The sequence below is a fragment of the Ictalurus furcatus genome, chromosome 15 (genome assembly GCF_023375685.1).
Source record: "Ictalurus furcatus strain D&B chromosome 15, Billie_1.0, whole genome shotgun sequence".
In the NCBI taxonomy this organism is placed as follows: domain Eukaryota; kingdom Metazoa; phylum Chordata; class Actinopteri; order Siluriformes; family Ictaluridae; genus Ictalurus; species Ictalurus furcatus.
The window spans coordinates 17,740,968-17,760,634 of NC_071269.1; the positions used below are offsets into that span (position 1 = coordinate 17,740,968).

The window sequence follows — 19,667 nt, forward strand, 5'->3', positions numbered from 1 at the left end:
TATCACTAGATAAAAGGAACATTATCAGATGATCCTCTTCTCTGGTTTCAGTCTGCAAAATGTCAAAGCAACTCAAGAGCACTCTCCTTAAAACCAATTACTGAGCTTGCCAAAGACCTAATCTTGGTGCAAATAAAACGTTCGAAACATGAAATCTGAAAGTGTGGTTTATTTGGAGGCTTAGAGTCGTGGTCAGCAGTAACAGGTGTCTCAGTTTTGCCCGATTCTCTTTTTTCATGCACTGTTTAACACAATGCCGGCCTTATTTATGGAATACCTGTGTCAGACTGGTTCTGTAGGAACAATGGGCTCCTTTCTCATTCCTCTACCTCCGTACGCTTCTATGCCTGCCAGTAATTCCTGCCCTCTATTTTTTTTTCTTTTCTTTTTTGCAACAGTGAAAATGCGCCATAAAAGTCACACTCATGTTCCTTAAATGTTGCCATGTTCTGTTGTTAGGTCAGTGTGTAATTTTCAATCAGTGTTGATTGAGTGCCTTTGGAAACTGAATAGAATGGACTAAAATTCGAGGAATTTTTGTCTCCCACCACCCAGGTTGGATCATATTGTAATTTTAAATCCACACCTAACAATAGGGGTCTTGTTTCTCGGGGCTTTGTTTTTGATTTCGGCCTCCTACGTTACTAAAGCGGTGGAATGTGAGGTGGTTGGATATTTATGGGGAATCTGGTGCTCATGGTAACAGTAGCTGAGACTTCATAACAACCCTGCAGGCAACTCCCACATAGTGCAGTGTGAAGAGCTCGTACCCTCGTTATTATTAACCTGAATGCTTTGAGCAGACAACCTCTAATTAATCATTTCATGTTGTCACTTTTAACTGGAGAGGAAAGATGTGGTAAGACATCTGTTTTTGTCCATATTTCATGGCAAGCCCCTATCCTATGCATACTGCTTTTCGTGTATGGTGCAGTAGCTGTGTCATTTGAAGATATAATAAATCTTGCTAATTTGAAACCCAGATTGATTTGCCATAAGAAAGTCGAGTGTGATTGATGGTGAGTCACTGCAACTATTGATTCCGCAGGAAATCAATTAGGCCGGGGTCATGACCTTTCAGCAGGCGTTTGGCAGGTAGTAGCACAGATGGTTGTTCCGCAGAGATCTGTGCCGTCCATCTGCTTGTGATTTCAACAGGTTAAACATGGTACTTTGTGGTTAGTTATGTCCCATCATGCTTTCCTGCCTTGTATCTAGTGTTCCTATATAAACTTTTGGCCATTTCCGCAGCTTTGAAAGGACGCCAAACAGAATCTGCACTGCAAATACTGTGAATGCTAAATTATGGACACGTCAACAAAACACTAATTGAACACTGACCAAAAAAAAAAAGTCTGGATTTAATTTAGATTTTGAATAAACAAGCCAGAGGCAAGGAAAGTCTCCCTGAGATGACACAAGGAAGAAACTTAACAAGACCAAAGAGAACTCTTACTCTGGATAGTAGGATTTTGATCATTACACTATACATGAGTAAAGAGAAAAAGGTACACAGTCCTGCATGTGTTGAAAGAATACAGAAGAGTGGTATGACATTCTGAATAAGAGCCCTGAGATGAGCATAAGGTGGTATTTTTGATTACAACAACAGTTTGTAGGAACCTCAGGGTATCTATATGAGAATTCAGGTGCAGTAAGTAAAGAGGTCTCAGTAAGAAAGGCAAGGAAAAACTCCTTGAGATGACATGAGGAAGGAAATTTAAGAGGGAATTCAAAATGGAACCAATTGTATTCTGGATGTCAGTAGGATTATGATTGGTACACTAAAGATTAGTAAAGAAAAAAGGTTACACAGTCCTACATGTGTTGAGTTGATATAGAATGTTTGGTATGGTATTGTGAATAGGACTCCTGGGATGAGCATAAGAAAAAGTTCTTTATGATTACAGTGGCAGCTCTTAGGAAATCCAGTTTTTTTTTTTTTTTTAAGATAAACAGTCCCTCCAGGATTTTGTGATTCTGTGATCGAAGAAATGAACGCAAAATCAAGGAAACTCCGCAATATTCGCAGGAGCTTGCAATGTTTCAAAATTACCACAGATTTGGGCCAAAGCGCATCCTGTGATGTAATCACACCTCGCATTCAGCCAAAGCCCCCTTCGATTCACTTGCGTCGAACATGAGTACAGCTAAAAGATTTCATTTACCACAAGCGTCACTGTGAAAGACTGTGAATTTTTTGCAGTTGCAATTTTGCCAATTCAAGTAGTTTTCCCTCAGAAAAAGCATAAAAAACTCTGCAAATTGCATCACAAAAGCGCAGAAAAATCAAGCATGTTTGGCCATAACAAACACAAAAAAACGCGCGAACTCGTGTATGGACCGGATATAAAAATGAGATGTCAGGCAGGTGAAGTGGAACAGCCTGATATCAACTGTCTATTAAATGTGTGTTTGTATTAAATGATGTCTGGAATTGCTGTGATGAATAAACGGTAGCACTAGGATAGATGTGTCAGTGTGGAGATTAGCAGGGAACCTGGATCTTTGTTTGGGTTCACCTTTAAATCTCTCCTGACAGCTGACTGAGAGCTCTGTCAGCCCTTACTCACAACCACGCTGGAGTTGCATGAGCTCTGAATAATTGAAAACTGAGATCTCTGGAGGAGAGCTGTCCCGGGCTGACCCATTTTCAAAGACCATGTGACCCCTAGCTTTAACGGCTGGGTAAGACAGAGACTGTTTTGTGTGTCCCTATGTGCATGGGTGAGGTCTATGTGTATGTATGAGCGTGTCTGGGTGCAAGTCTGCAGTCTTGTGCATTGCTTTATGGAAAATGGAAATGTTCTTTGGAGGGCTGTAGTGCTTTTTTTGTATTACTTGATACATGATTTCCAGTACTGTTTACCTATAATGGGTCGTTTTCCCAAATTTAAGGGTGAGTTTCTTCGTCTGGGGTGTAGGGGAATCCATGTGCTTTGGTGTCTCTTCTATCTTCCTGTTCGTCTCTCAGATGTTCCTGCATCTTTACCTTGACTTCCTGGTTGCAGCAGCTCTGTGGCAGTTTTTCCCTTGGGAGGATGAGGGAGGGAGAGAAAGGCATTGTGTGGGAATGTTAAAATTAGCTTTTGATCTTGTCAGTGTGTCAGTGTGTCTCTGTGTGTATGTAAGATTTCATCTTTGTTTCCTCTCTGTTCTTCTCATTTCCACTCAGCTTGTCTCAGAAGAGGTGAGTGAGTGTGACCTCACTAAATGGACCAGGTGTCTTTCAAGATATGAGATATGATGAAACATACATTCACACACAGGGACAATGTGGGTGACTTGTTTTTCTTCCATGAATCAGCTCAACCTTATGCGAATTAGTGTCTGTTGTACATTTTATTTTTGGCAAAGTGTTTGTGGTGCCATATTGTGTTTGAAAAATCCCTCCAACATTGCTAATATTGTTATTTTTACATTAATATTATCATTCTTTTGAGAATAGGAAATTGAAAACGTTGCAGTTCTGGTGGAACAATATGAACAGATGTTTGTAAGGAAGGTTACTTCACACGGAGCGGCATGGTGCCACAGTGAGTAGTGCTGCTGTGTCACAGCTCCTGGGTTCCTTGTCTGTTTTTGCCTGGGTTCCCTCCAGGTTCTCCAATTTCTTCCCACCTTGCAAAATGCTGGTAGATGTATTGTCCCTAGGTGTTAATGTGTGCGTATGATTGTGTTTATACAGCACATGGGGCCAGTAATAGAATCAAATCCCCTTCAGGGTGTATTTAAACTTCTTGGATTCACTAGGACCTTGGTCAGGATAAAGCAGTTACTGAAGATGAATGAATCAATTTATGATATTTCCCAGATTGTTAGATAAACACTTATCTGTCTACTGACCAGTTGATTCACATCACGGTCCTTAACATCAAACGTCTTCCATACTGACTAGTCTATCACGTTCTGTTCTTTAATAGCCCAAGCTTTCTTCCTGCAACAATCAGTATGTTTACATAGACAATAATAATCCAATATTAACCCGATTAAGAGAATACTGTGATTAAAAAACTACCATGTAAACAGCAATTTTTAATTACGTTAATCCGAATAAGGTCATACTCGAAGTAAACACATATTGAATTAAGACATGTGGAGTATTCCTGTTTTAGTCACATTATCGACGTGCATTACAGACTTATAAACACCTTAATCACGCTATTAACGTGGTGTGGGAGTTTTCACCGCATTTTGCGACAGGACACGATCACACACGGCAGTGCTCAACTGTTTTACGGCAAACAAGAGCGCACGGCTGTGTCCCAGTAGGCCCGCGTACTTGCCTACTATAGGCCTGTAGTAGACGAAATACATGTATCTCGGCTACTATATAGATGGTAAGTACGCGGTTTGGGATGCAGCCCACAGTTTCAAGCAGTCGTCTATTTGCACGTATAGCATGACAAATAATTAACTGCACTTGAAGCGTTCTTAAAAATTTAAAACAAAAACACCCACAACTGTATACGGTACCATAATGAAGACGAACGGTATGTTGATACGTGAAATTCTGGAGGGAACATCAGATGGCGTGGCACGGTGACGTAATGACGTGTGCTGTTAATCGAACTATGTTCTATAACATGTAAAACGGGAACATAAAAGGGGTATTCTAAACGTGACTCATGTAAACACCTTAATCACATTATTATCTTACTCAGAGTAAGGTCATTAATTAGATTACTGCTGTCCATGTAAACGTAGTCAATGATAGTCTTTGGTTTTTGGACCGTTAACTCCAGAAAGCAACGTTTATAGTTGAACTGATTATTAAAGTATTTTACATAGTCCTAAATTAAAGCTAAAACATCAACAGGCCATCTCTAATGTTACAAATTTAAAGCTAACCTTATATTATCCATCCATCCATCCATCCATCTTCTATACCGCTTATCGTTCTTCAGGGTCACGGGGGAACCTGGAGCCTATCCCAGGAAGCATCGGGCACAAGGCGGGGTAATACCTTATATTATATGTTCTATATATATATATATATATATATATATATATATATATAACATAATATAACACGTAACACATACTGATCATAATTCCATCCATCCATCCATCCATTTTCTGATTATCCCATGCAGGGTTGTGGGGACCCTGGAGCCTATCCAATGGAACCTAGGGCACAAGGCGGAGGACACTAACCCATCGCAGGGCACAATCGCACACACATTCACACACTACGGACAATTTGGAAATGCCAATCAGCCTACAACGGTCTCAGTCTTTGAACTGACGAGTACACCGGAGTACCCGGAGGAAACCCCGAAGCACAGGGAGGACATACAAACTCTGCGCACATAAACACCCCAACCCCAGAGGTGCGCGGCAAATGTGCTAACCCCCACTGATCACAGTTATCTGAAGGAAAGGAAATTCCCTCATAATGTTGGCTTCGTTATAATAAACGAGTAAAATAGAATATGTTGGGACTGTGTCTGGGCTACAACAGAAATATTCTCATTTAAATTGGATTCATACTAAGTGTGCTTGTACAGATTTATAATAGTAATAGGTAGTACTTTGTGATGTGGGCAACATTTGACATTGCTGCATATTGCATCTGTGTTAAACCCTGCAATATAAAATGAAAGTCCATTGCCAGCCTCTTAATGTAACACGGTTAAAGACAGACCTTTATATTATTGGATTATGTGAATAATATTGTTATCAGTCATAAAATCACCAGTAATTGTAAATTTTTAGTCCAGATGTTGCTATTTTGTGGCTTATTACAGTGTACTGTAGGTTAGGAAGGAAAAAAAAACTAAAATTGAAAACAAAAAATCACAAAGAGTGCCAGTAGACTGTTTTGTTCAGCAGTAGTAAGCTTTTCTGATTGAATAATGCTTCTATATGGCTTTCTTTTAAAGCCCTAGTGAGCTCTAATGTGGTTTAACAGAAGTCACACTATCCATACTATCATTCTGGATAACAAAAATGAATGTTTGAACAGCACTTTTCTTTTGAAGAGAGTCCAGAAACATCGAGGTGTGTTTCCATAGCATGATAAGAGAGGACTCACGTTCAGGTGTAACACCTGATTGTATTGTGGCGGCGAAGAATTGGCCATGCTCATGTTGAATTAGTTTATAGTTCTCACATCTGTTTTTGAATTGACCTTCTGTGATCTAAAGAAAGAAAAACCCCACTTGCACATACATGCCATCACATAACAGCACTGGTCTTCACTAAAACACACACAAAAGTACTGTATGTATGCCACATTTGTAGTGTTTCATAGTGAGGCATGGCCAGATGGGCTTCTTTAGAGACTGAGTGCCTAAAATAATGCTCACACAGAGTTTTACATGGGTGTGTGTTTGCACAGTGACTGACTTTTATTAGTCTTCTCTCAGATCTCTGGAGATGAACATCTCTGAACATCGCCTACAAACACGTAAAACCCAATGCAGATGTGTTGCAAAGGTGATTATCATCCATCCATCCATTTTCTATACCGCTTATCCTGCAGGGTCACGGGGAACTTGGAGTCTATCCCACTACAGAGTAATTTCCACTACAAAGGACAAACACTATACCTGTACAGAGAACTTCATCCATAACGCTCTCCAAAATTCGTGATGCTGAAGTCTCTACTTCCTGGTCAGGGAGCTGTTGATCTAAATCTCACTTTACTGAGAGTAAATCGCTGTCAAGCTCCGCCCACACGAGAGGTTTGTGTCAGAATGGCGAATGTAAACTTGCAGAGCGTAAACGAAAACTCTGGCAGCGCATTTATAAACCTTGATTAGCGAAAACGAAGCTTAGTAAACTGTTAACAAAGAATGCTGTTTATTTGAAGACCATGTTAAAGTTTTGCCACTGAGTTCACTGTTTTCTGTTTCAGAGTGTTTGTTTTTCTCTTTCTTATTGTAAATTTGTGTTCGTTTTTTGAAAACTTATGTTCAATACTTTTGGCACAAATTGAATTCCATTAAAGTTTTCGGAAAACAGAAGTAAGGCAGTAAGTAAACGCGCTGCGTGCCGCGCGCAGACTGACTAATCGATAATGAGATTCGTCGAAACGATTTTCATAATCAGTTATTATCGCTTTTATCGATTAGTTGTTGCAGCGCTACTTGTTTGTTTTTAAAAGCAAACAGCAAAATCTGATTATTATCCCTTATGTCTCAGATCGTTTACATTTTTTTTTGTTAAAACAGCATTATAACTTATAGGAATAATGAAAATAGAGCACCAACTAACAGATTAGCACCAAGGCACATCACAAATATTTTGTAACATGTAACACGTTTGCCTCGCACCTCAAGGGTCAGCGGTTCGAGTCCCCCCTCTGCTTTGTGTGCATGGAGTTTGCCTGTTCTCCCTGTGCTTTGGGCGTGTCCTCCAAGTATTCCAGTTTCCTCCCCCAGTCCAAAGACATACGTTGTACACTGACTGTGAACGGGTGTGTGAGTGTATTACATGTATGTATGTTAGATTGTGTCCTGCGATGGGTTGGCTCCACATCCAGTGTATCCCCTGCCCTGTGCCCCAAGTCTCCTGGGATTGGCTCCAGGCTTCCTGCAAACCTGTGTAGGATAAGTGGTACAGAAGCGGTACAGTTTAATGTGTTTCAGTGTGGAGTGTTCCTTATAGAATGAGCAACTCTTTCCTTGTACTCTAACATTAAACATTAAAACATTAATAACTCACTTTGGAAAGTTTGGCCTCCAAAAATGAAACTGGCAGTCAGTGTGTTCAGTGTGTCATTCCCTCTGTGAAGGCCGCCGCCGCTCTCATAATTTTCATTAGCTCGGCTGTTGAAAGCAAAACGCCGGTTTTGATTTAGGGCTTCCTGAGTCTAGAGGCTGAATTTCACTCAGCATTAATCATTTTTGCTTTCTCGTGTTTTGTCCTGTCCAAACATCCTAGTGAGAAGAAAAGGAAAGCGGCTTCCGGCTGTGCCTTTTCATAAGGACGCTGATTTTTCTCTAGCCTGTCACCTTGCTATGCTTTATTACAAATTCTGATTCATTTCAGAATAGACTCTTAATGCATGCTATACATGTGCGGTCCAGCTGGTGGTAAATGTTATATAAGATCTAAAAGTGGAGCCTTGGTGGATGCAGTCTGCCACCATTTCCTCATTTCAAGCCTGGAAAAATACATTGCATTCCTTTTAACACTTTACATTGACTAGTTAAACTTTCACAGAGGTGCAAGAGAACACATGACTGTGTGTGTGTGTGTGTGGGAGTGTGTGCATGTGGGAGTGTGTGTGTGAGAGTGTGGGAGTGTGTGTGTGTGGGAGTGTGTGCATGTGGGAGTGTGTGTGTGAGAGTGTGGGAGTGTGTGTTTGTGGGAGTGTGGGAGTGTGTGCGATCAGACAGTAGAGGATGGAGGTGTTGGACCTTGAGGAGGACCAGCTGGAAGCAAAGAGGAACACATGGCTCTCAGACAACCTGATGGATCTCAGCAGCAGATCGCTCCACATGTCTCTCATTTATTTATTTTCCTTTTCTATTTTCATTGCTCTGCGGCCGAGAGTGAGGCAGCAGCTGCGTCTGGCTGGGAAGACCACAAGACGTGAACACAAAACCTCAACATCAGGATTAGTGTGTTCGTTATGGTTGTGTGGGTTTCAGACCTCATAATTCTTTTCGGTTCCTGCTTTAAACTACAAGCGAGTTGATACGTAATGATGGCAATAATACACGTTCACATTTGCAGGATTTAAGTTTCGTCTCCTGTATGCACTCGCTGCTATTTTATAACCGCCACAACAAGGGAATCATTTTATGGCTAGTTTTAAAAAGGCAAGTAATTAATCATGATTAGTATGTTTGCATAGCTTGGGGCTGATTCTTGATGGTGCTGTTGATTAATCTCGTCGACTAATTACAGCACAAATCAGATTTTTTTTTTGTGCCATATTTGATTTGACCAGGAAAGACTTTTTTCTTGTGGCTCAGTTTCTCTGAGTGAAGCTCCTGGGTGCATGAGGCAGGCTGTATTTTGAGGGTTTTTTTTTTTTTCCTGTCCTTTGCAGTCAGTATTCATTAAGAGTAGACCTGTTCCTGCAGCATACAGTAAGTCTTGTTTCAGACCCAGCCTTAGTATATGGCCCTCTCTGTCTTTTACTGACAAGATAGAGAGCCAGAGTGAGAGGGACAGAGATGCAATTGGCTGCTGGACCCAGCATGCTTATTGCATTAAGTGCAATCAATAAATTCCCTTTTTGTGTGCTGGCATACCCCACGTCTGAATCTCAATAAGGTTGAGTGCTTTCCTTCTAATGAAGATTGCTGATTATTTTTAGTGCATTTACAGCATGGACTGCTGCATTGCAGTTTTCCCAGGAGTCGCAGGGCTTACTCCCTACTTTTTAGATGGGCACATCTTAAACAGCCTCGTATATATCTTTTCCCATGTCGGTTTTTGCAGAAAGTAGCTTCATTATTGTAGAATGGATGTTGCTTTAGAATATTTTCCCTGCTACAAATTCCCAGCTTGGTCTGACCAGGTGCCAAAACACATGCTGAGCTGGTCGAGCTGGTAGATCATCTTTGCCAGCTGGTAATTAATTAGTGCTACCAGTGCTACATCACTGTCATGTTTTTTTTTTTGGAGGGGGGATCTTTTTTTGTGTTAATTTCTCCCCACTTTGGTCTTAGCCAATTCACCTATCACACGACAGCTAAAGCAGGGAGACTGGGGGAAACTCATGCTTCCTCTATGTGAAGCTAACCTTTTCAAACGGCCGCACATTCAGTGTTACAGGAGGATCTGCCCTCTTCCGCATACAAATGTTCACAGATGCCTGTGATTGGCTAGTGTTGCTTTGATTGACAGGGGAGAAAGAGTATACTATCCCTTCTACCCAGAGAGCACAGACAGACTCTGCTCTTTTGAGTCCTGGCCACAGATGGCTGTGGCATTGTCATGATTTGAGCTTGCAATCTTCCAACAACTCGAAATTCAGTTAGAGAATTTCTTAGTTACTCAAATGTTTATGGATCAGATCATTAAGTATTAATAAGTACAACATTACAGTGGTGCAGCAGGTAGTGCTGCCACCTCACAGCTCCAGGGTTCTATCCTGAGCTCGGGTTACTGTCTGCAGAGTTTCAAATGTTTTTCCTGTGTCTATGTGGATTTCCTCTGGGTTCTCCAGTGTCCTCCCATCCATCCATTTTCCGAACTGATTATCCTACACAGGGTCACAGGGAGCCTGGAGCCTATTCCAGGGAACTCGAGGCACAAGGCAGGGGACACCCTGGACAGGGTGCCAACTCATTGCAGGGCACAATCGCACACTACATACACACAATTTGGAAATGCCAATTAGACAATCAAGACCCCCCCCCCAAAAAACATGCCAGAAACTGGACTGTCTATGACTAACTTGTCTTGTCATGGACTGCCTTCCCATTCAGGGTGTGTGTCCACAAAGTGTTCCCGGGATAGGCTCTGGATTCAGCATGACCCTGGTCAGAACAAGTTGGATTTTGTCAGAAGTGTTGTCAGATCAGTGACGTTATAAGATTATGACAGCCTTTGCAACTTTACATTATCAAGATGACTAAGTAGCAAACAAAAAGCGAGGAAGATCTGAAAGATCCATATTTTTTTCTGGGAAAGGCCACCAGTATGATTATCTCCACATGTTGTTGTCATTTCAACAGCATGGTCATTTCCATCAGATTATTAATAATAAAATTACACTTTAATTTGTGCTAATAACACAATTTGTGGCTCTTTACCCAATAATAATCTTTCCATGATTTAGGTGTGTGTGTGTGTGTCTCAGGTTGAAGTACCTAGATTGAATCACATCAGCAAGTGCCTCTCGTGCATGCCGCCATATGTGATATCAAGGTGAGATCAGGTGTGGAAGAGACGTATTTTGTCTAGCATCTTGTCTAGTCCCAGTGTCGGTTATCTTGTCATCATGGCTCCGGCTGCCTGATAACGGAAGACCCTTTTACCTTCTCGTTTTTCTCTCCCTTCTCTTTAATACATGTTTGAGAATGGGAACCTTTATAATCCGGCTCCTTTAAACTGAGGGAAAATGGGGTGAAAAGGAGACTTGGGTAAGCCTTCATCCCACACACTTGGGATGGAGGCCCGAGCACCTGAGTGTATTATGAACTCCTTTGAGCTGTGGGCCTCAGGTCATATCGTGCTTTATACAGGGTCAAGCTTTGATGCTTTAGAAACTCAAATGCAGAACTGACATGCTGGATCGATTTTCTTTTCAGCTTCAAAACCGTGACTTTTTTTTAAAAATTATTTAACCGCATTCTGCAGCTATCTTGTTTATGTAATTGAGTATGGAGGTTTTATTTTCAGGAAAAATAAATCAACGATGAGGTGGTGTGTTTATTTTCCAATAATAGCATGTCCCGAGGTCCTGAAAAAGTTTTTTCCTCTTATACCACAACAATTAGCCAACTTTTATTATTGAAAGAATGACACGTATTTTTCAACCATTTATAATTACATTTAATGTTGTGAAACAAGTTGGTTCCTCATATCACTTTTGATATAACAGCTATAAACATTCGTTCCTTCACCATCGTCTCACAGAGTTAATAAAACAAATATTCATTTTGTCATGTTAAGCCATCCATGCTGCAGATTTCCCATTAAATTTACAGTTTTACCTCAGACACTGGAGACTCCTTCCAAGAATGCAAATAAACAACTTCTTACAGAAAGCTTCACTGTGTCACTGATTACACACATGTTTTATCTGTTTATGTGGAGCATCAGTGTACAAGTTGTTACATTTACTTTTATTCATTTAGCAGACGCTTTTATCCAAAGCGACTTACAAATGAGGAAATACAAGTAAAGTAATGAGTAGTAGAGAACAATACAAGTTCTCTACTACTAATACAATACAATACTACCATGCAAGATTTTTTAATTGAGTTCTAGAAAAATAGGTGTTTTTTTTGTTTTTTTTTAAAGGATAATGTGGGGTTGGTGTTTTAGGGGTTAGTTACGTGTTCACGGAAGAGGTGGGTCTTTAGCTGTTTTTTGAAGATAGTGACAGATTCAGAGTCCGGATTGAGGGTGGAAGTTCATTCCACCACTGAGGGACAGTTAGTTTTAAGGTTCTGGAAAGGGACATTAAGCCACGCTGAGTAGGCACTACTAAGTGACGGTCATTAATCGATCGGTGTCACAGGGTGTCCCAAAAGTCTATGACTATGTTTGCCAGCACCACGTCGGTTGTGCCTTCATCAGTGGATGTTTGTGGACATTCACTTCTCAGTCGGTCTGCAACACTTCCAGTCTTTTTGAATTTGTTAATAAGTTTGGCAACAGTGTCGTGTGTGATGTGTTTGCCATGTTTCCTGTTAAAGTCCATCGCAACCTTGCGACACCTTCCCGATCCAGCCATGAGAATGGTTTCAATGCATTCTTCTTTTTGTCAAAGGCATTGTTAAAGGCTATGTGGGAATATATATATATATATATATATATATATATATATATATATATATATATAAACTAAGTATGAAAAACTTTGGAAGACGTTTTGCTAAAAAGTGTTAATTTCTCCTATTTATGGAGACTTTTGGGACACGTAGATACAATAATGTATTAGAAGTGGTGCATTAATATAAACCCTACAGCCAGAACTACTGTGCGGCTGTTATATGCAACTGATCAACACCTTTTGACCAATCAGAATCGAGAATTCAACAGCGCTGTAGTATATAGGGTATTAACACCAACTTTGTCTCTTCTAAAATCAGTAAATAATACATTGAGTATTTTAGTGATTCTAAAAAAGTCCCCATTGATGTATTGTAGAGCTCTGTGGTTAAGGACTACTGATCGGAAAGGCTGCGAGCACGGCCCAACTGCCTCTGTTGGGTCCTTGAGCAAGATCTTTAACCCTCAGCTCCTGAGTTGTATCCTGTCTCAATTGTAGGAAGCTTTGCATAAAAGTTTCAGCCAAATGAATAAATGTAAATACACCAGGTTGGGTAGGTTTCAGTGTATTGTACTCTCCTGATAAATATGTAGGTGTCTGCTCTGTCTTCTGGATTATATAGCTCTCCCATTTGTCTGTTCTTGCTGTAAATATTTTAGTATGCTTCAAAGAGCTGATAGACGGTGGCTGAACAGAGGAAGAGACTTGGCAGGATACTTCATGCCGCACTGCTGAACTGAGACAAAATGGCTGCTTTTGTCAGTCCTGAATGTAAAGTGTATCCAAGATTCATCTGCTTTATAATCTGATGTTCTGCTGCGCCAAAGAAGTGGCGTAATCACTGATGGAGAGGCTGCAGATAAAAATACATTCCCCTCTGAAAGTATTGGAACAATTCTGTTTTTATCGCTATACATTGACGACATCTGAGTTTGAGACGATAGATCAGCTTGTATTTCCTCATATTTACATCTAGATGTCTTAAACAACTTAGAACACACCACCTTTTGTTTAAACCCACATATTTTTTTCAAGTGATTCAAAATATTGGAACATGTCGCTGACAGGTATATCTAGCTGCCCAGGTGTGCCCTGTTAAATTGATTGTTTAAAGAATTAATGTCTTCAATGTATAGCAAAAACAATAGAATTGGCCTTGCTGTTCCAATACTTTCAGAGGGGATATATATATATATATATATATGAGAGTCTAGTAAGCATTTAAAAGGCTATGCATTAGGGTTGGGCAATACGTCAATATGATTTTTGATATTGTGATTATAATAACATCATGATACACTTCGCTAAGTATTGTTCTCATCCTTTTTTTTTTACTTTCGGTAACAAGTAATAGATTGGAAATTAAAAACGTTACCAATTATTTAACTTCATTTTTAAAAAATAAATGTTACAAAAATCTATAGACTTCGGATCCTTGTTGGCACCTTGTTGGCAGAACGATACATCGTGAGGCGTTTCGTGTATCGTGAAGATGTCTTGAAGTATTGTAATGTGATATTTTTGTCACTCCGACTGTACATCTTATTGTGTAGCTAGTCAAACAATCCTACCTATTTCACTGTTTCAGGCTTTTAACAGTATGTTTCTTTTTCTCCCCCTCTCTTTCATGTTCCATCTCGGGCCGTGTGAACCGCACTCTCAGGTAAGACTGACTTTCATCAGCGTGTAATAAAGAGCACTTCGCCCTTCATATCGTCGTCTTCACTGCACACCTTTCTCATGTTCTTCCTCACTCTTTCTTCCAAGACTCACCATGTCTTAGTCTCAGGCTCAGAGCTTTGCAATAGCCCACACAGAAACATATGTAAAACATAAACAACACATCCCTATTATTAGGTTTCCCTTCATACCCGTGTGCATTAAATTATACCCCTAAAGCATGGTACACACTCAGTAATCCTCTTTGAAGTGTACTGATAGCCACTGTTTCCTTCCCATTCTCTGTGAACTCCCTTCCTACATCCTGGCACCATTTTAAGCTTCTGTGTTTGTGTGTGTCTGTGCGTTCATCTTTGTCTGAATAGACGTTGCGAGACATTATAATGAAAGGAGAGAAAGTATGTGTGTACATTTGTATGCTGAAACTCTTCCTTAAATATATTCTTAGCAGGTGTATGATTAAAATAATCCCGCGACCGAGGGCTGTTTGGGTTACGTTGCTGTCACGAATTTGGCAAAACAGCGTTCGAATACAGCCCGACAAAATGGCACCGTACATCGTGCGTTCGCTGAACTCATTCGTTTTGTTCCACTTTGTAAACTCCTTGTGTAAAGCTATTTAACCATTTGAAACAGACACCCAGCACGAGGCTGTCCTTTTAAGGACCGTCCTTTGCCATTTATATTAAAAGCCGTCCAGACAAAACAAGTTTGTTGTCCCTCATAAAGCGGATGTGACGGAATCACTCTTTCATCTTCCTTTCCTGCAGCCCTCCCTCTTACCCTCAACGGCATTCTCTAAGCGTTGGCCTAAATGGGTCTTTTATTAGATGCTGTCCTCTGGGAGTGGGTACTTGTCCTGGCCCGGTGCTGAGTGTGTTCACCAAGTGGCCCGGCACAGCGCCAGACTCTCATAATTTAGCATAGAGAAGAGCCTCAGCCTTCAGCTTAGCAGAACGCTAACAACTTCTACTACATCTTTCTATCTGTTAACCTGATTTACTAGTATTCCTCTGTACTTATTCACTGGACAAATATCAACTGACCATGCATAGTTGCATTTTTAAGTTCTCAAAAGGTTTTATGAGCATTTCCTTGCTGTTCTACTAGTCAGCATTTATTCATGGCTTTAGAGCTAGCTCAGCGCTAGCAGGCCACTTCATTAAAGCAGAGTGCTACAGTGTCAGGCCAAAACGTTGCCAGCTTTGTATCGGCTAATGGGATTTTTATGCCTCCGCTGCTCACAGTGCTTTAGAGAACCATTGCTATTCTTAGACCTATTAAAGAGTGGGGCCTGAGAAAATGCACGTGCAACTGTGGCGTATGGTTAAAAATGTTTTAGCTAGAGTGGAATGTAGAAGTATTCGCTACTCAAAGTTATTAAAATCTGACTGAAATCTGACTTTTGGTCATTTCTGATTTGAACACGAAGACACAAAAACAAACCACCAAAAAAAAAAAAAAAAAGTTTAGAATGTGTTTACATACTGTGTATTGGTTTATACACTAAGCTATACATTTATAAATAAAAACTAATATTAAAAATATATTTGACCCTTTTTATAAACTTATAAAAAAATTATATGTATTTAATTATATGTATTCCTCTTTTCCCTAGATCATACTACCCACTGTATATCAGGTAAGCAAGCAAGGACGCATGTGCAGGTAGACAGGTTTTTAAAGCATGGCAATCAAAACAAATATGAGACTCAAAAACAGGGTCAAGGCAAAGATCAAGTGCTCAACAAACAGCATGAACAAGGTCAGACAAAAGCAAGTCAAAATTTTCCAGGAAAAAAGAGCAAAACCAGAATCGCAATCACAACCAATAATCAACAGCTTGGAAACAACTGATGACAATCAACACAAAACATATGCTTCAGGGTGTTAGTGTGCGCTAAGAGTCCTTATATACTGTGAGCTTGGGTGTGATTGTGATTGAGTCCAGGTGTGTGCAATCAGTAACCGGTCCAATGTGAACGTCAGAGTGTTTGAGAGGGTGATGTGTTGTATGGTGCGTTCAAGTCCTCCTGGGAAGTTCGTATTTACGAGTTGGGAAGTCATAACAATGACGTCAGGTGTGTTCGAGTCACTTTGGTCGGTGCAAGATGGCGGTGTGTTTTAACTCAACTTCTAGAAAATGAAGAACAAAGTTAATCAATTTATGAATCCACTGTAAACTTTATCATTACACGTTATACTGTAATTGTACAACATTGTTGTGGTTTGTGCAGGAAATTAGCTTGTTTTATTGTAAATAAAAAAAGCCTGACAAAGACTTGTTAAGTTATTTACTTGTATTTCAATAACGTGCTACATATATCAAACACACAATAACGGAAATCAGCTTCTGAGGTGAGTAAACGTTCAATTTCAACAAATTTACCATCAACTACACATCCATTGATTCCGCCATGTTTTCTTACTGACATGCCCCCAACTCAGAAACTCTGGGCTCAAAGAAAATCCCACTCGCAAGTTTCCCACTTATAAATACGACTTTGTGCTGGCGTTCCTGTCCGTTCAACTCGTAATTACGATCTTTCTGAAATGACTTGGATGCACCAGTTCTCACCAGTACTTCTTGGCCGCCGTGTTTCCAGGCCATGCTGCATTCTGGGAGCTGTAGTTCGACACCGATTCTGGTGTAGACATGACACTCATTGTTAAAACCTTAAAATAACATCTATCCATCTAGCCATTTTCTGTACCTCTTATCCTGACCGGGTCGCAGGGAGACTGGAGCCTATCCCAGGGGTCATGGGGCACAAGGCCCTGGACGGGGTGCCAGTCCATCGCAGGGCACAATCACACACACATTCACACACTGCAGACATGTCAATCAGCCTACAATGCATGTCTTTGGACTGGGGAAGGAAACCGGAGTACCCGGAAGAATCCCCCAAAGCACTGGGAGAACATGCAAATTCTCAAAGTCTCAAACCTGGAGATGTGAGCCAAGCGTGTTAACCACTAAGCCACTGTGCACCCTTCTTAAAATAACAATATTTATTCGATTCAGTTTTTTATAAATTAGTTCAATCTCCTACTCATTCAACCAAATTTTTCATGAATAGTTCATTTAATTCAGTTGTGTTTCATGATTTGTTCGTAATATTACTTTCCACCCAGTTGGTATGCACGTACCTTTGCTTTAAGAAATGAACCCAGATCTCTCTGAGATCACTTTCATGAATAGGCATCGTATATGGAGGGCTTTCTGGACTTGTTTAGTTCTCATTTTTGATATTTTTGATGTTTTATCACGACAGCCATGCACCTCACAGTGAGAAGAATGACATTTTCCTTTATTCAAGATTCAATATATTCTAAAAATTCAATAATTTCACTTGCTAAGATATTTTTTCTTTCTATTTGTTTCTTAACTTTATTAGGGTAACTTTGCTGCCTCACAGCTCCAGGGTCCTTGGTTTGATCCTGAGTTTGGGTGGAGTTTTGCATGTTCTCCACTGTCTGCATGGGTTTCCCTCAGGTTCCCCGGTTTCCCTGCACCCCTCACACTTGGACTGACTACTTTAAATTGCCCCTAGGTGTGATAGTGATAGTCTAAACAAACATGTGCATAGTAGCCTGTGATAGGCTGGCGTCTCATCCGGAGTGTATCCTCACCTCATACTCAGTGCTTCTGGGACAGACTCCAGGTTCCACAATAATTGCATGAAAAAATGCAGTCTAACTTGGGCCAGGCCATCTTTCCTCAGCCCTCTGCTGTTATAATGAGCACCTATCATTTTTGACACAACACATCCTGAGATAATGAAAGTTCGCTCTGTCTTCCTGTCATGATTAAAAAAGAAGCTTTATCTTATCCATTTGCTACTACTGAGCTTATATATGTGTTTGTAGGCAAAGTGTGTGATTGACAGGACAAGTCGATAGTAAGTGCATGCTGCGGAGCATCTCCGAGCAACAGTGAGAAGAGGGAAATAAGAGATAGAGAGAGACAGGGATAGATAGTTGTAGTACAGCTTTGGGTGGTGGTTTATCAGGAACACAGACTTCATACTCTAGCGGATAACGAGATTAAGGACATGCCATAGGTGGAAGGAATTCCAGCTATCCTGTTTCTACTCATAAGCCATGCTGTCTATCCAGCCCTAACTTTATCCTCTGACTTCTGCTGACTGAACAAGGGTAAAGAAATATGAACAATAAATGTCATTTGCTTTTTTGACATTGGCACTGTGCACTGTGTGTGTGCTGTCAACTGATTTAACAGTGCAACCTGTCCTTTGTACTTTATGTCATTTGCTAGAACAGTGAGTCCTAATAAGTCTTATGTTATACAGCTTGGCTATAAATTCAGCCTGACGTCTGGGTTGTTACCCAATTACTGTATAAAACTTTCACTACTGAAGGTTTTTTTTTTTTTTCAATTCTGAAAGATATTGAAGCATGGCATGAACCTAATCATCTACTTTCCCCCAAATCTTTTATAGAATCTTTTGTTTACACTGCAACAAAATGACATCTTGAAATAGTATTGTTTAATTAAAATGTAAAGCTTTAAATGTGTCAAAGCAACAAAAAACTGGCTGAATAATCTTGTATTTGATTTATAATAATCTCATAATAAGAAATATTAGATACATTTGTCCCATGTCCCCAGGTAGTTCCACCCGCAGTCATTTTTAAACTCTATCATAACTGTATGCGATATCGGCAAATAAAATATGCAATAAAATAAATACATTAGTATTCTATTAAATCCCTCTTAGGTAAATTATTTCACAATTAATTATGATGATGATGATGATGATGATAACGATGGCAGTTATATTCTCCTTCTTCTTTTTCTTCTTCATACTTGTTTATCTTTTTGTGGACATTTTTACAGTTCATTTATTTATTTTTTTTTGTACACAACTGGGATATAAATTCAATATGTTCCATTCCTACACAACTACGCTATAAATTGCGGTTGCGTTTTGCATGGGAGTGTGCAACCATGCTGCAGGTGAGCACATGCATTATTTTAAATGGGAATTTCAGCTTGGTGGGGCATGGTGGCGTAATGGTTAGCACATTTGCCTCGCACTTCCAAGGTTGTAGGTACAAATCCTGCCTCTGCCCAGTGTGTGTGGCATTTTTGTATTGTGCGATTGTGCCCTGCCCTGGGTGTCCCCTGCCTCGTGAAAATGGATGGATAGAATTTAAGATCATTTTATCATCTCAGTATATTTGTTTTTTTTGCGCAGATGGTTCGTGTTGATCTGTGTGTGCGTGCGCATCATACAGTGCATCCGGAAAGTATTCACAGCGCTTCACTTTTTCCACATTTTGTTATGTTACAGCCTTATTCCAAAATGGATTAAATTCATTATTCTTCTCAAAATTCTACAAACAATACCCCATAATGACAACATGAAAGAAGTTTGTTTGAAATCTTTGCAAATTTATTAAAAATAAAAAAACACATGTACTAAGTATTCACAGCCTTTGCTCAATAATTTGTTGAAGCACCTTTGGCACCAATTACAGCCTCAAGTCTTTTTGAGTATAATGCTACAAGCTTGGCACACCTATTTTTGGGCAGTTTCTCCCATTCTTCTTT

General features: G+C 40.1%; 1 protein-coding gene across 1 annotated transcript in view; it reads left to right on the forward strand.

The window, feature by feature from the left end:
* The window catches only part of agrn (agrin), a 271,081-nt gene that overhangs the window by 32,568 nt on the left and 218,846 nt on the right, over positions 1–19,667 (forward strand). Inside the window, exon 3 of the mRNA XM_053643680.1 lies at positions 15,708–15,731. Within this exon, the coding sequence (XP_053499655.1) occupies positions 15,708–15,731 (24 nt within the window). The remainder of the gene's footprint in view (positions 1–15,707; positions 15,732–19,667) is intronic.